This window comes from Harpia harpyja, chromosome 14, assembly GCF_026419915.1.
Source record: "Harpia harpyja isolate bHarHar1 chromosome 14, bHarHar1 primary haplotype, whole genome shotgun sequence".
NCBI classification, from domain to species: Eukaryota; Metazoa; Chordata; class Aves; order Accipitriformes; family Accipitridae; genus Harpia; species Harpia harpyja.
The window spans coordinates 8207362-8220315 of NC_068953.1; the positions used below are offsets into that span (position 1 = coordinate 8207362).

Sequence of the window (12954 nt, forward strand, 5' to 3'; positions counted from 1 at the left end):
GGCAGCAACCAAGGTCAGCTCACCCCAACGGCCCAGGGACACAGCCCTGTCACACGCTCTGGCCCCGGTGCACGGCCGCAGTGCCCGGTTTCTGTGCGTGGCGCAGCACACAGCCCAACCTGCAATTCAGTGCACGGCCCGGTGTACGCCTGATGGGTGTCTCGGCCCCCAGCCCCCCAGCACACTCCACTGCCTGTCCCGGCGCCCCGGGCCGCTCCCGTCCCCTCCCCGGTGCCGCTCGCCGGTGCCGGTCCCCTGCCGTTCGCAGTCCTCCGAGCCCCCAGGGGGCGCGCTAGCGCCCGCCTCGCTCTGCCGGCGCTCGGGCCCGGCAACGGAAGGAAGCGGTTTCCCGCGCCGTGCCTATGGAGCCCGGCGGTTCGCGCCGCCCGAGGTAGGGCCCGCCCGGGCGGGCAGCGCCGGCGCCCCGGCCCCGGGGACCGGTGCCCGGGGTGGGCGACTGCGGCCGCAGGGTGGGTGTCGGGAGGGCTCCCCCCTCACCGTGCCTCCCTTCTCGCCCCGCAGCGCGGCGGAGCTGCTGGCGGCCCGCGGCCGCAAGGCCCCTCAGCGTCCCCGCGGCCAGAAGGATTTCATCCCCGACGGCTCGGCCGAGCAGGCGGAGAAGCTGCGCCTGTGCCGGGAGGAGCAGTGGCAGCTCCTCTCCGAGGAACGCGTGGAGCGGCTGTAAGTCCCCGGGGCTGGGGGCGGCCCGGCTGCCTCGCTGGAGCGGCCGGGGGTCGCAGAGCTGTGCTGAGCCACCGAGCACGGGGCTGTAAATTCCTTTTTCCCTGGGAGGGATCGTGTCGGGGGGGGTCAGAGCACAGCTGCTGTCCATTCAGGTGTTATGGGTAGAATCGAGCTTTTAATAACAGGTAGGTGTTAGCACAGTAAGTTCCCTTGCCCGTCCCCACAGTTCACCTGCTCGCAGCTCCCTGGTTGGAGCAACTGCAAGGGGGACACCCCGGCCGTTCCCTCGGGAGCAGAGGGTCATACTGGTACACCAGCAGCTTCAATGTGGGTGTTCAGAAAGTCCCTCAAAAGGCCCTTAGTTTTCTCAGGTGCGTGCGTAATCCTGTAGCCTTTGCAAATAGCAGCCACTGTCTTCTTGGGCGCGGTCTGAGTTACACAGCCCCTTGATGGTGCTCACGTGTGGCGCTGTGCAGATTCAGCTGACTCTTGGTGTCTCTGGTTTATCAGTTTTGGTGGTTTCAACAGCGCTACCAGTTTCCAGAGCTTATCATTTCTTGGGAGATTTTCATGCACTACCTCTCAGCACACACTTTCCCTGTTTGGCCTGCTCTTTTCTGGTAACAGTTTCTCTGTCTGCACTGATCAGTAGCAGTTCACATAAAATCACACCACTGGGGACTTTAGAGAGAGAATGGTGACCTCCAGCAGACAGGCAGGTCAGACAGGGTGGACCGTTATCTTCCCCTGTTTTTACAGTTGGGTTTGTTCAAATACATCTGTAAATGTGTGTCCGGGGCAGCAGTGGAGACCCACAGCCTGGGAGGGCAACTGGGTAGGTTTAGGTTTCCTTTCAGATGGAGAAATTGTGGTACTGACTAAAGATGCAGAGCAAGTCCATGGTGGACCCTACAGGTCTTTCCTTCTGTTTCCCTGAGCCAGCTGCTAAAAATGTATGTTTACATTCTTGCAAAGTCACCCTCCACTTTTCAGCTATTAATTTTTTTCCTATGAGTCCCTGTGGGTGGGATACAGCAATCTGAGAGTGTCTTGGCAGCATCTGAACAATCATATGATACCTCACGGCTTAGGCCATGCGTCTCCAGCAGGCTGCTGTAGCCTACAGACCGATGTCTGCGGTGCTGACTGAAGACACTCTTAACTAATTGGCGGTGATAAAATCTTCAGCTAGTACTGCTAGATCCAGTGGATGGTGTTTTTCCAAGGCCTTACTGTGTAAAAATACCACCTGGAAGTTTGTTGCCTTTTGATACCTTCCTGAGCTTGTTGTAGTTGATTGTAGGACATGCTAGTAATAACAAACTAATCTTTAACCTTCTTAGGGGGAATCTGGTGAAAGCTGAGTGGAAGCCAGGACAGGGCATCGTAGAGCTGCAGTCCCCTGCGGTGAGTCTGCTGCAGAGTGTACTCTGGTGCCATCACCTCCTGCTGGCCATTGCAGATTCCTTAATTTGCTGCTTCAAATGGGAGAGAGCCTGGTTGTCAGCAGGGAGCGGCCCGAGCCCATCATGGATTTGTGCTTCTGTTCCAGGGGAAGTTTTGGCACACCATGGGGTTCACAGAGCGCGGCAAACAGTGCCTGCTGCCTGAGGAAGCTCTGTACTTGCTGGAGTGTGTAAGTAGGATACCTGCGTGTGGATGGGGGCATTGGGTCTTTCCTGAATGATTGGAGGAGCTGTAGCAGCTTTAGACTGAAGTCTGAAATCGCTTGACTTGTGTTGGTCACTGCTGCAGTTTGAGGAGCTGATAAACACCTGGTTCTCAAGAAATTGTCTTTTTTAGCCGTTGCTGATGGAGCTGTTTGTTTCCAGGCCATGGGTTCATATGTTGTACTCTAAAGCAGCCTCTGTGTCATTGACAGCGAGTGTTAGTTGGATTGGTGGCCAGTTTATTCAGCTGGTATCGTGTTTAACCCACTCCTATGGCAAATATGACAATAGAGACTAGGAGAGTTTTAGCTGTTAGGACATCAGTGTGCTGGTTTTGGCTGCGATAGAGTTAATTTTCTTCACGGTAGCTAGTATGGGGCTGTTTTGGATTTGTGCTGAAAACTGTGTTGATAATGCCGAGATGTTTTCATTACTGCTGAGCAGTGCTTACACAGAGTCAAGGCCTTTTCTGCTTCTCACACCACCCCACCAGTGAGCAGGCTGGGGATGCACAAGAAATTGGGAGGAGACACAGCTGGGACAGCTGACCCCAACTGATCAAAGGGATATTCCAGACCATATGATGTCAAGCTCAGTATATAAAACTGGGGGAAGAAGGAGGAAGGGGGGACGTTCGGAGTTATGGTGTTTGTCTGCCCATGTAACCATTGTGTGGACGGAGCCCTGCTTTCCTGGAGATGGCTGAACATCTGCCTGCCCATGGGAAGTGGTGAATGAATTCCTTGTTTTGCTTTGCTTGTGTGCGTGGCTTTCGCTTTACCTGTTAAACTGTCTTTATCTCAGCCTATGAGTTTTCTCACTTTTACCCTTCTGATTTTCTCCCCCATCCCACTGTGAGTGGCTGCGTGGTGCTTAGTTGCTGGCTGGGGTTAAACCACAACAAGCAGTAGTAAGTCAGCTGTCTTACCAGAGTGAAAGAAGCATGAGGAGCATGCTACAAAGTTTTCTATCGAGATCTCTACTTTCTCGCTCTGGGGCTGATGAAACACACATTTATATATCAGTTACTTTACCAAAATCTGTGTATGGGGACTTGAACTTCCACAATCCAGGAAAGCTCACTGTTCTGGGAATTTCTGGAAATGAGATCAAACCATTATCTTCTGTTCCTTGTGAGAGTTAATTGGAATAAAAGGTTTGACACTGAGAAATTCTTTTCCTCAGAACTGGTGTACAGTTAATTAGGAAATCTGAGACTGGTCAGTGCCTTTTTGGTCATAAGTTGACTTCCTCCCTTATCCCCAGCGTATCTTGCATATTTTGCAATGGCAGGGTTCATAAGTTCATTAGCACAGTTTTTCTGTGCTTCTCTAAGAAGCTGATAGGAATTAGTGAAATGCTATCCAGCTTGGTAGGGCCACATTTAGGCACTAAATCAGATCTTTCTGTGTGAAGGGTGTTGGCATGGGAGGCAGTTATATAGCAGCCAGTACTGTATGTTCTTTACACTTAAGCAGAGAACTTTGGGGTTGCTACTTGGCGTCTCTTCCTGGTATGTATGGCAGAAAGAAATGTAAATGTCGCAAGCAGGGGAGTGAGACTGGGTTGCTTTCAGTGCTCCTCTGCTTGCAGAAATGCTGGTTAAGGCTCAGTTGGATTTCTTTGCTGTAGAGGGTTTTTTTGTCTTTCCACTGAAGCCTGTTATCAGTGGAATAGGTGCACTGATCTAAAGGGGAACTTTTTTCTCTTAGCAAAACTTAATTAGGTTATGGGTATCTGATGCCATCCCTTAAATCCTAACTGCAAAGGTAGGGCTTTACCTCTGGCATTTTGACAAATAGATCATAAACAAATTGATGAAAATAAAATTGTTTCGTTAGCTGCTGAGTACAAAATCTCTCCCTAAAAGCAGAAAAGACTAGTTAGATGTCTTCAGCCCATCCCATGGGAGAGGTGTCCTTCCTAGTGTTTTGTTTTCTTTGTTTATGAGTAAACACATTCTAAAAAAAAAAAAGGAGGAAGAAGAGGCGTGGCCTATAAAACTGCCTCCTGCAGGTTAGTTGCTATTGCCTGGGGAATCTGCCTATGGGATCATTGGGGTTGCAGTAAATGCTTCTGAGGATGCTATCAATTCCTCTGCTCCAGCTCTCTCAGTTGTGCAGGTCCTAAGTGTTTTTGTAGTTGCACTGTGTCCTGAATCACTGAGATCATCAAAGTTAAAGAAAATTATCTCCCAAACAGATGCAGCGCTGGAGCAGGAGCCGACAGCTGTGGGTGGGAACTTCTTAACTGGCTGCTAAAACCAGAGCATGGGGGAACTGGGCATGGGAGAGGGACTGTAAGTCATCCAGGTGGCACGTGGGGAGACATGGATGTCGTGTCAAGGAGGGTGCTGGGACCAGCTGTGAGGACCAATGGGAAGAGACTGGTGTGAGCTTGCATAGATTTGTTCCCTGTGATTCTCAACACCAAGCTTTTGTTCTGCAGGGCTCTGTTCAGCTCTTTTACAGGGATCTGCCGTTGTCAATCCAGGAAGCCTACGAGATCCTGCTGTCCCAGGAGGCAATGAGCCTGCCACATTACCAGGTGTGTTGGGACCTCCAGCTATTGCAGGGAGGATGAAGGCAGAGAGCCCAGCCTCTGCCGCACAGCTTCTTTCAGTGGCTGAGAGCAGAGTACAACAGTTAGGGAGGGGAGTCATTCTCAGTTTTTTCCCATTCACCTTCTCCCAGATGATCAGTTCTTGTTTCCCCACCTTTCCTTTGGGTCCTAACCCTGGCATTTTCTCCTCTGCCAGTGCCACACTGTGTTCACTCAGTTGTGGAGCTGAAGTAAATTGTTTGGTTTTAGGGTAGTCATTTAACCCTCTTGCTTTCCTTTGCTCTAAGGTGTTCAGCCACTTGAAGCAACTGGGTTATGTTGTACTGAGATTCGACCCCAGGTAACCAGCTTTTTCTTTCCACGCTGCTTTCTCCTTTCTGAAGACCCTGAGCAGCTCTGTGCCCACTGCATGGCCCCAGTGGAATGGCAGAGAAGAGGACTTTGACACTGCATTCCGTCTCTCGGGAGGATTAAAGGCTAAAAGTGGCACTCTACCCTTCCTTGCTCCTCCCTCTTGAGGAGGTGATTGGGAACATGAAATGGGGCGTGAACCGAGGACCATCGTGGTCCTGCTTGTGGATTTTCTGTGCCTGGAAGAAAAGGTTTTTGTTGCTGTATTCTGGGGGCTGAGCAGAAGGGTAGTTTCTCTGCCCCGCCCTGCTGTCAGCCTCCGTGTTGGTGTCTCCTTACAGCACTGTCCTGTCTCCTTATGAGAGGCAACTGAACCTGGAAAGTCACTGCCAGAGCTCTGGGAAACACCATCGCAAAAGGAGGAGGAGTTCCAGCCCCCGGTAAGGATGTGGCCCAAAGCCTTCTTCCATCTTCTCCCAGGCTCTGCAGCTTGGGAACAGCAACCTCAGCCCTTTGTGCTGTGGGTGACCTGTCCGGCACAGCTGCTCTTGGCTGTCCTCAAGCAGTTCAGTGCTTTTCCTGAACTCTTTGCAGTGTGCCTTTTTGTCACTTCTGTACTTCATGTAGGGCTAATAGGGGCAAACTGCCCCTGAGCCTCCCAACTGCAGTGGTAAGATGCCAAAATAGGAGGGTAGAGAGGTCGGTGCAGAAGAAACACGTGGCAGATGTCTCCTCTTGCTCTTTTATAGAGGGAGCACAGACACCACAGTGCACATCTTGTGCTTATCTACCCCCTCAATGCAGCTTACATGCTAGGACTGTACAGCAGAGATGTTGCCAAATGCAAACAGAAGCTGACATAATTAGTAATTTTGCTAATTATGACAGCTTCCAGTAGGTGGCGTCATCTTTTTAAGAAACAGGGAGGACAAGACTGGTCTGCAAGTCCTTTCCTGATAACAAGTAACTCAGTGCCTGAGGAGTTAAGACATTTTAGGAACTGGGAGATAAAACTGCTGGTTTGAGAATTGCCCCATCTTCTCTGGGACCAGGGACTGAATCTTCTACCAGTAAGAGGTGCTGGCAGGAGGGTTTCTGCCTAGCCTGTGCTGGTTTGGCTGAAGTCCATCAAGTTTGCGTGGAGGTGTTTGGCTCTGTACATGGGGTGTGTGGAGGCTGCATGGCAGGTTGGGAACATGTGTCTACACAAATCAAGGCTGGGATTCTCCTGCGCGTTGAAGTCAAACCTCGTGCAGGACTGCCGAGAAGTTTATTCTGCCTTTGGCATTCACTGCTTGTTCTGGCCTGCTTTTTTCCCTTCTCATTTTGTCACACAAGCAAACGCCCTCCTTCCAGCCAAGAGATTGTTGTCAAGGGTTTGCAGATCTGTCTGGGGGTTCCTGCCACCTTTGCTGTCCTTTTTTCAGGCTTGGCAGACTGCATTCTTCCTGTTAGCAGGGAGGAGGCAGGACTCAAAGGGAATAAAGTTCCACTATGCACTGTCCCTGTCTTTTATGCTGCTGCTTCTGTCTTTAGGTCACATGAGAAGAAACATAAGATATCTGAGGACCTTCCAGAAGCTGAAGGGACCTCCAAAAAAGCTGGAGATGACTGTGGAGACTCCAGTTGCCTTCTGATGGATGAAAAGCCCTTGTCAGAGCAACCAAAGGAATCGGATGCTGGCAGTGGAGAGGGGGAGTCAAACCCAGTTCCTCTTGATACAGGACAAAAGGATTCCCTGAACCCCTCCAGGAGCTGGGCTGGAGACCACAGGGAGAGCAGCACTGGCACCCATGCACCCCGCTGGGATTTTACCGCCATCGTCTTGCCAAACATGGCCCCAGACCAGCCGTGCACACATCTGCCCTCACCTGACAACGGGCTCCTGCCAGAGAATGTGCCAGGGAGGGAGGTTGATGCAGCTTGCTGGTGTGCACGCATCAATCAGAAACAGGAGAAGCTGTCACGGAAGGAAAGGGAGCAGCGAGAGAGGGAGAGCAGGTACAGGAGCAGTGTCAACGCTGACCGGGAGGTGAGGCGCTGCTCCAACTGGAAGGAATACAAAGCCCTTTTGGAGCAGAGGAGCCAGCAGAGGGTTTGGAGACGACCACCACATCTCTGGGACCAAGCTGTCACACCACTTTTGAGGCCAGATGAAGCTACCTCATCAGGTAGAGGCTCTGGGAACTTGACAGGGACCCCCTTCTCCCCCCCCAACTCTGTGAAACATTGCCTGTTAGGCAGCAGCAAAAGGGGTGACATGGAGAAGCTGAATGTCAGTTTAGGGGACAGTACCTTGAGATGGAGAATCTCATTAGAAGGCCTAGGCAAAGCAGGCACAGAGGAGCCCAGCTATGAACATGGGGAGAGACAAGAAAGCTTGTACTCTGCCTTTCCATCTCTTTCTATAGCCTACTCAAGTGCCAGGATAAACAGGGCCTTGGGAGGTCTTCTAATCCATTCCCCATGTCCTACTGTATTGCAATCCTTCCTGCTAGGCTGTTAGGCCTGTGAAATCAGGGCCAGCAAGATGCAAAGCAATTGCAGGGTGTTCTGGGCTGTGTGCTGGCAGGAGATGAGGAAGCTGAGGTCTTTGAAGTAGCCAGTGGTGACTGTGGTGCTGCCAGCCATTGTTGGAGGAGGAAGGCTCATGGGTGGTGGTGGAGTGCTTGGAGTGCCGTGGGAGAGAAATAGCTAGTCTGATTCTTTCCTGTTCCTTCTCCCTCCAGCTGCGCTCCTCCAGCAGATCAGCGTGCTGCAGCCCTCCCACATCCTGGATGGAGCCTCCCGGTTAGTATCCAGCCAGCCAGCTCGTAGCTGTTAGGGAGTAGGGGTGTCTTGTGACTGTCCCTGCTTGTGAGGTCTGTGAGATGCTCACAGCAGCAGTTTGGGAGCTGCCTGGCATCTGGGGTGCCAAGAGAATACAGCGCTCTGCTCCGTGACCCAGTTGCATCCGTAGTGAGGGGCTGACATTTCCATGAAGTACCAGGTCCTGCAGCAACAGAGCTAGGGCATTCCAGGCCAATTAAAACATTGGGGTTGCTCTCTTTTCCTACCATTCTCTCTCTGCACCGCAGCCAGGTAATCTCCCCTAGAGGTTTGGTTGGATTTCACCTGTGCCTCATCCCTGGAACGTGCTGCCATCCCTGCTGCAGTGATTATAAAACCGTGCCTTTGGACTTTTGGTTCTGCTCCTGCCTTAAAGAGTCTGTGTGGTGTTAGTGTGCAGTCCCTGTAGGGCAGAGCAGTGCTTTGCTTCTGTATCTGTTAGTGGCCCTTCTTGCAAGGGGGTCTGCAGAGAAGGGAGTGTGGCAGATGTGGGGTGGGAGCTTGCTCTGGTCTGACTACAGGAAAGATCTGGAAATTAATTAGAACAGTTGCAGGATCAGTCCTTTGAGGACTGAAGCCTTTCAAAGGCCCCAAACTAGCCAGGCTTCAAGAGCTTTTGCTCCCTCTTTCCTCTGCTGTGTCTATACCCTACAATGTTTCAATCCTATACATACGTGAATGTGTTCTGTCTTCTGTAGGCTGCAGGAGGACCCAGAGGGCATGAAGATAGACTTCAATGTGTATCAAGCTGATGCTGTGGCCAAGTTTAAGAAGACAAACCCTGGGAAGCCGTATGTCAGGATGTGTGTTAGGAGGTATCCATGGGTCTTATGCTGTGTTCTGAAACATAGCAGTTGCTGTTGTGGAAACAAAGTACTAATGATCTGTAAATGACCCAGCATCTTGTGAGCTTTACAGATCATCAGAGTGTCTCCCTTGAGGGTGGTCCTGCCCAGAATTTTTTTTTCCTTCCATTTCCTCCTTTGTTGGAGGCTGTGGCTGACAATTCCCCCAGCCCTTGTGCTCAGCCCACACTATTTGGTCATCTGGTTGCTGCTCATGTCTGAGTATTACTGGAGTCAGGAATAAGAAGCCACAGCTGTATTTATGCAATGCTTGTGAAACATGTAGAGCTCAGTTTTGCAGGGAGCTGTAGGGTACCTGAATCCTCAGCAAGTGCAGATCACTATGGATTTCTGCAGAGATGTACCTCCCCAGAACTCACTACAGGCTCAGGGGCATGGGTTTAGTATTTTGATCTTTGCCAAATGTAACTTTAAGATCAGTATGAACAGAGGATAGGTGTCCCCTTTCTTGCTGGGTCCAGAATCTGATACCTAAACTCCATAGGCAGGTACAAAGTTCTTGCCTTTTCTAATTTTGATATATACTAAAACTGTCCCTCCTCCGCTCTCTGCAGCTGTAGTAGCCAGAGCATGGAAGGTGGTAATGCAGTTTTACAAAGGTCTGTCGTGAGTGGGTAGGATGATCCTTGCTTTATAAATATTTTCATTTATGAGCAAACAGACTCTGCAGAGTTAAAAGGAGGAAAAGCAGGTCAGATGTTGATCCCAGCAGCCTAAAGATCTTCCTAGCACAAAGGTATTAAGATGGCACTGGATTGGCAATTTGCCAGTAGCCCTGTGAGCCGCATCTAATAGGCACAGCATGGAGCAGTGTGCAGTTGCCCTTGTTTTTGGCAAAGGATTTGACAGCTCCCAGTTCCCGGCATGCAGTGTACTCTCTCAGGGCTGGCAGCCTCCTGCTTTGACTGAAAGGGGTGGGAAGGGTCACTACCAACTCCTAAGATCCAAGTGAGCTGCTGTGATCGTTGGCCAGGACAGCTTTGTCTCTGTATTCTTATTGCTTTGAGAACAATGGGATGTTTTTCTCTCTGCAGCTTTGATGAGCAGATTCCATCCCTTCGGGCTTTGAAGCAGGTTACATATCAGAGTGAGGACGTCCCGGTGGTCTTTGCACTGGTGGATCATGGAGAAATTGCCTTTTATTCGCTAAAGGAATTCAAGCTGCCAGTTGATGTTAATCACTGAAGTTGCTGTCACTTGCAGAAATGGTACAGGATGAAGGGAAGAGCTTTACTCAGGTTTTGTTTTATTGATTAATGAAATACTACAGAAAATAGAGCCTGTGATAACTGGAACCTTGCGTAGTTGACCACTTTATTTGCTGTTACAGACTTCACCCAACCAGATGGCTCAGGCATAATAGCAAAATTTACAGCAAACAAGTGTGTATGGCTTAGCTGGGCATTTCTGGACTGGAATACACACTGCTTTGTTCTTAAAGCTGGTTCTCCAGCTTTCTCATCTTGTGGACCGCTAGTCTGCCTTTTCCGTGTCATCTTTGGCTGACCTGTGGACCATTAGAAAACACTTTCTTGGTGATCCTCTTGTCACATGTTAAGAGCCACTGTGCTACACCAGTGGAATGGTTGGAGAGTCATTGAGGTCAGTCAGGAACAGAATAAGCTGATCAGATCAGTGGTGGTGTCCTGAGCCTCTGTCATTCAGCTACGCCAACAACCGTCAGATCAGATTCTGATCTGAAAAAAGCACAGCCATAAAACTCAGCCACCTGGAGTGAAGTTTCCAGGCACTCAAGAGCAGGAAGCTGCCTTGAACACAATTTCATCAGCATGAGCTCACAGAAAGCCCCAGAGCGTAGCAGACGGCACCGCAGCCTCACACTGTAGTGGCTGTGCTGAGATGTGTTTTTGCCATGCAGCATTGTGCCATGTTAAAGTTTGGCCACCAATACCAGCACACTGTATCTGATAGTCTCACCAAGGCTGTACTGCAGCCTCCTCTGCTTCAGCCTGGCATCCTCTTTCCTGGCTGTGGATCTTTGTCTTTTGCAAGTGAGAGATCCCTGAGTAAAGAAAGAAGCTACAAATTCCTCATGAGCCTTCCAGTCTTGTGGCTGTTGTGCTCCAAACTGAGGACATCATTGCTTTCCAGGCCGTACTGTGGGAGCTTTCCACCAGGATATCCAGGTACCAAATTTGCTTTAGCCTCTATGCAAAAGTGCCAGTGATAAGTGCCAGAAAGTCTGCTCAGTGAATAGAAGTATGCTGAGCATGGCTGTGTTTGGTATTGAGCTTCTTCAGAACTGTTACAGCAACTGGTTTAGATGCATTTTATTTGATAATTTTTTAGTTCCTTTTGGAGATGGGGAGAAGGCTAAGCAATAAAAAAGCCTTTTCCAGCAGTCCAAGCACCTCAGTGTGGTTCTTAATTCCTGCAGAAATGTTAATAAGTTATGCAGAGGGAGACATTCTTGGGGAGGCTACTGGGTCCCCAGTAGCACCAGCTGGTGAATGCCTGCTCATGGTCATACAACCCTGTGGCTGCGTAACCCCGCTCCCATGCCCATCTGTGTTTGGATCCAGCTGCTGCCCCATTCCGTGGGAGGGCAGTGTGACTCAGAGCCTGGAGGAGTCCCAATGTCCCGCGTACAGTTCTGTCTGCACACAACATCTTGCCATCCTCATCTTCCTCCTGTGTGGTCAGAGGTATCGTAGCTCAAGGTGGCAGGGATCTGCTGCAAGCACTGTGCCTGGTCCTGTTTCATGCACACACCCCTGTTATCAGATGCTGGAAGTCAGCAGGGCTCTGCTGAGGTGAGGGTCTGACAACTCCTCCCACACGCCCTCCCCTTCCTCTTCCTCCCTCCTTCAAGCAGTGCTTTTGCTCTGATAGTCCTTTTCAAACGCCAGGGTTGTTGGCAGCTCCAGTCTGTGCCCTCAGCATTCTCCCAGACTGTTTTGCAGATTAAAGGCAGTGGGAAGAGAGTTTCTAAGAACAGGTGCAGCCAGAAGAACTCCAGTCTGACCCACAGGGCTCACGTTTGTCCTGGAATTAGGTCAAACTCCTGTTGATTTCAGTCTCATCTGCTTATGCCAAGGTGGAATTGTATCGATGAACTCTACAAGAGCCACCCAGTGAGTTTCGCTGGGGCAGAGACTCCCTGATTCAGCACAAAACAATTACAATTTAATAACCACTGCAGGGAGGATTGAGAAACTGTGGCTGCCTTGCTCAGCACCACAACATCTGACAGTGCCTTTACCAGGATGGGATTATGATGCAGACTGATACCACTGCTTGATTTTGGCCTGTGATGTGGATTGGCTGGATGTTGCAAGAAGATGACAGAAATGAGTATTTTATTTGAAAAACATCACTTTTGGAAGCTTGGCTGAAACATTGACTGTTACTGGCCCCTTGTCAGAGGTAATTTCAAGCTTTTGCATGGATGCAGAGAGGTTGGCAGACCTTGGACTGCCATTGCGCTCCACATAACTACCGATTCCTCGCCCAGCTGTTGTTCCCTGCAGTAGGACACAGGCTGTTTGCAGCCGAGCAGTTGTGTAGCTTGTGTGCTTGCAGCTAGCAAGATAGCGGCAGTTGTGTAGCTCTTTCCAACTAAGGCTTCAACTTTCTATTAAGCCTTTCCATCTCTTTTGCGGGAAGGTTGGCACCTTCCCTCCGCTTCGCGCTAGGTCCCTGTCCCTCGCGGGGCTGGGGGATGAACGGAGCCGGGAGGAGGGGGCCTGACACGGCATGGGAGCCGGCTCTCCCGGCCCGCTGCCCCTGGTCTCGGCCGGTGCTCGGTGTCCGGGTCTCTCGGGGTGGGGGGACGCGGCGGCGCGCTTTCCCCGAGCCAGGCAGCGCGGCCGCCCGTATGGCGGTGGCCGCTTTCTGATTGGCTCCGAGCGAGCGGAGCGTTGAATTATTCATGACCGCGCCGGATGAAAGGGAGCGGAGGCAGCGGCTGAACTTAATTTGCATGCGAGGCCCCGCCCCAGGAGGGCGGTGTGCATCTGTGGGGCTCCGCC

At 51.0% G+C, this 12954-nt stretch overlaps 1 protein-coding gene across 1 annotated transcript; it reads left to right on the plus strand.

Annotated features, from left to right (window-relative positions):
• Positions 1 to 324: 324 nt before the first annotated feature.
• On the plus strand, positions 325 to 11324 carry TSEN54 (tRNA splicing endonuclease subunit 54). Its single transcript, XM_052807341.1, has 11 exons — positions 325 to 391; positions 523 to 681; positions 2028 to 2091; positions 2237 to 2320; positions 4803 to 4901; positions 5204 to 5256; positions 5609 to 5707; positions 6804 to 7438; positions 7997 to 8057; positions 8795 to 8911; positions 9997 to 11324. Exons 1-11 carry the CDS (start codon positions 363 to 365, stop codon positions 10145 to 10147), a joined length of 1551 nt encoding a protein of 516 aa, XP_052663301.1. The 5' UTR covers positions 325 to 362; the 3' UTR covers positions 10148 to 11324.
• Positions 11325 to 12954: the final 1630 nt, after the last annotated feature.

Excerpts from the sequence above, each read along its gene's own strand:
- TSEN54 (XM_052807341.1), top strand. The coding sequence starts at position 363 with ATGGAGCCCGGCGGTTCGCGCCGCCCGAG. Across the intron at positions 2,092-2,236 it reads TAGAGCTGCAGTCCCCTGCG|GGGAAGTTTTGGCACACCAT; the intron begins GTGAGTCTGCTG and ends CTTCTGTTCCAG. Across the intron at positions 8,058-8,794 it reads ATCCTGGATGGAGCCTCCCG|GCTGCAGGAGGACCCAGAGG; the intron begins GTTAGTATCCAG and ends TGTCTTCTGTAG.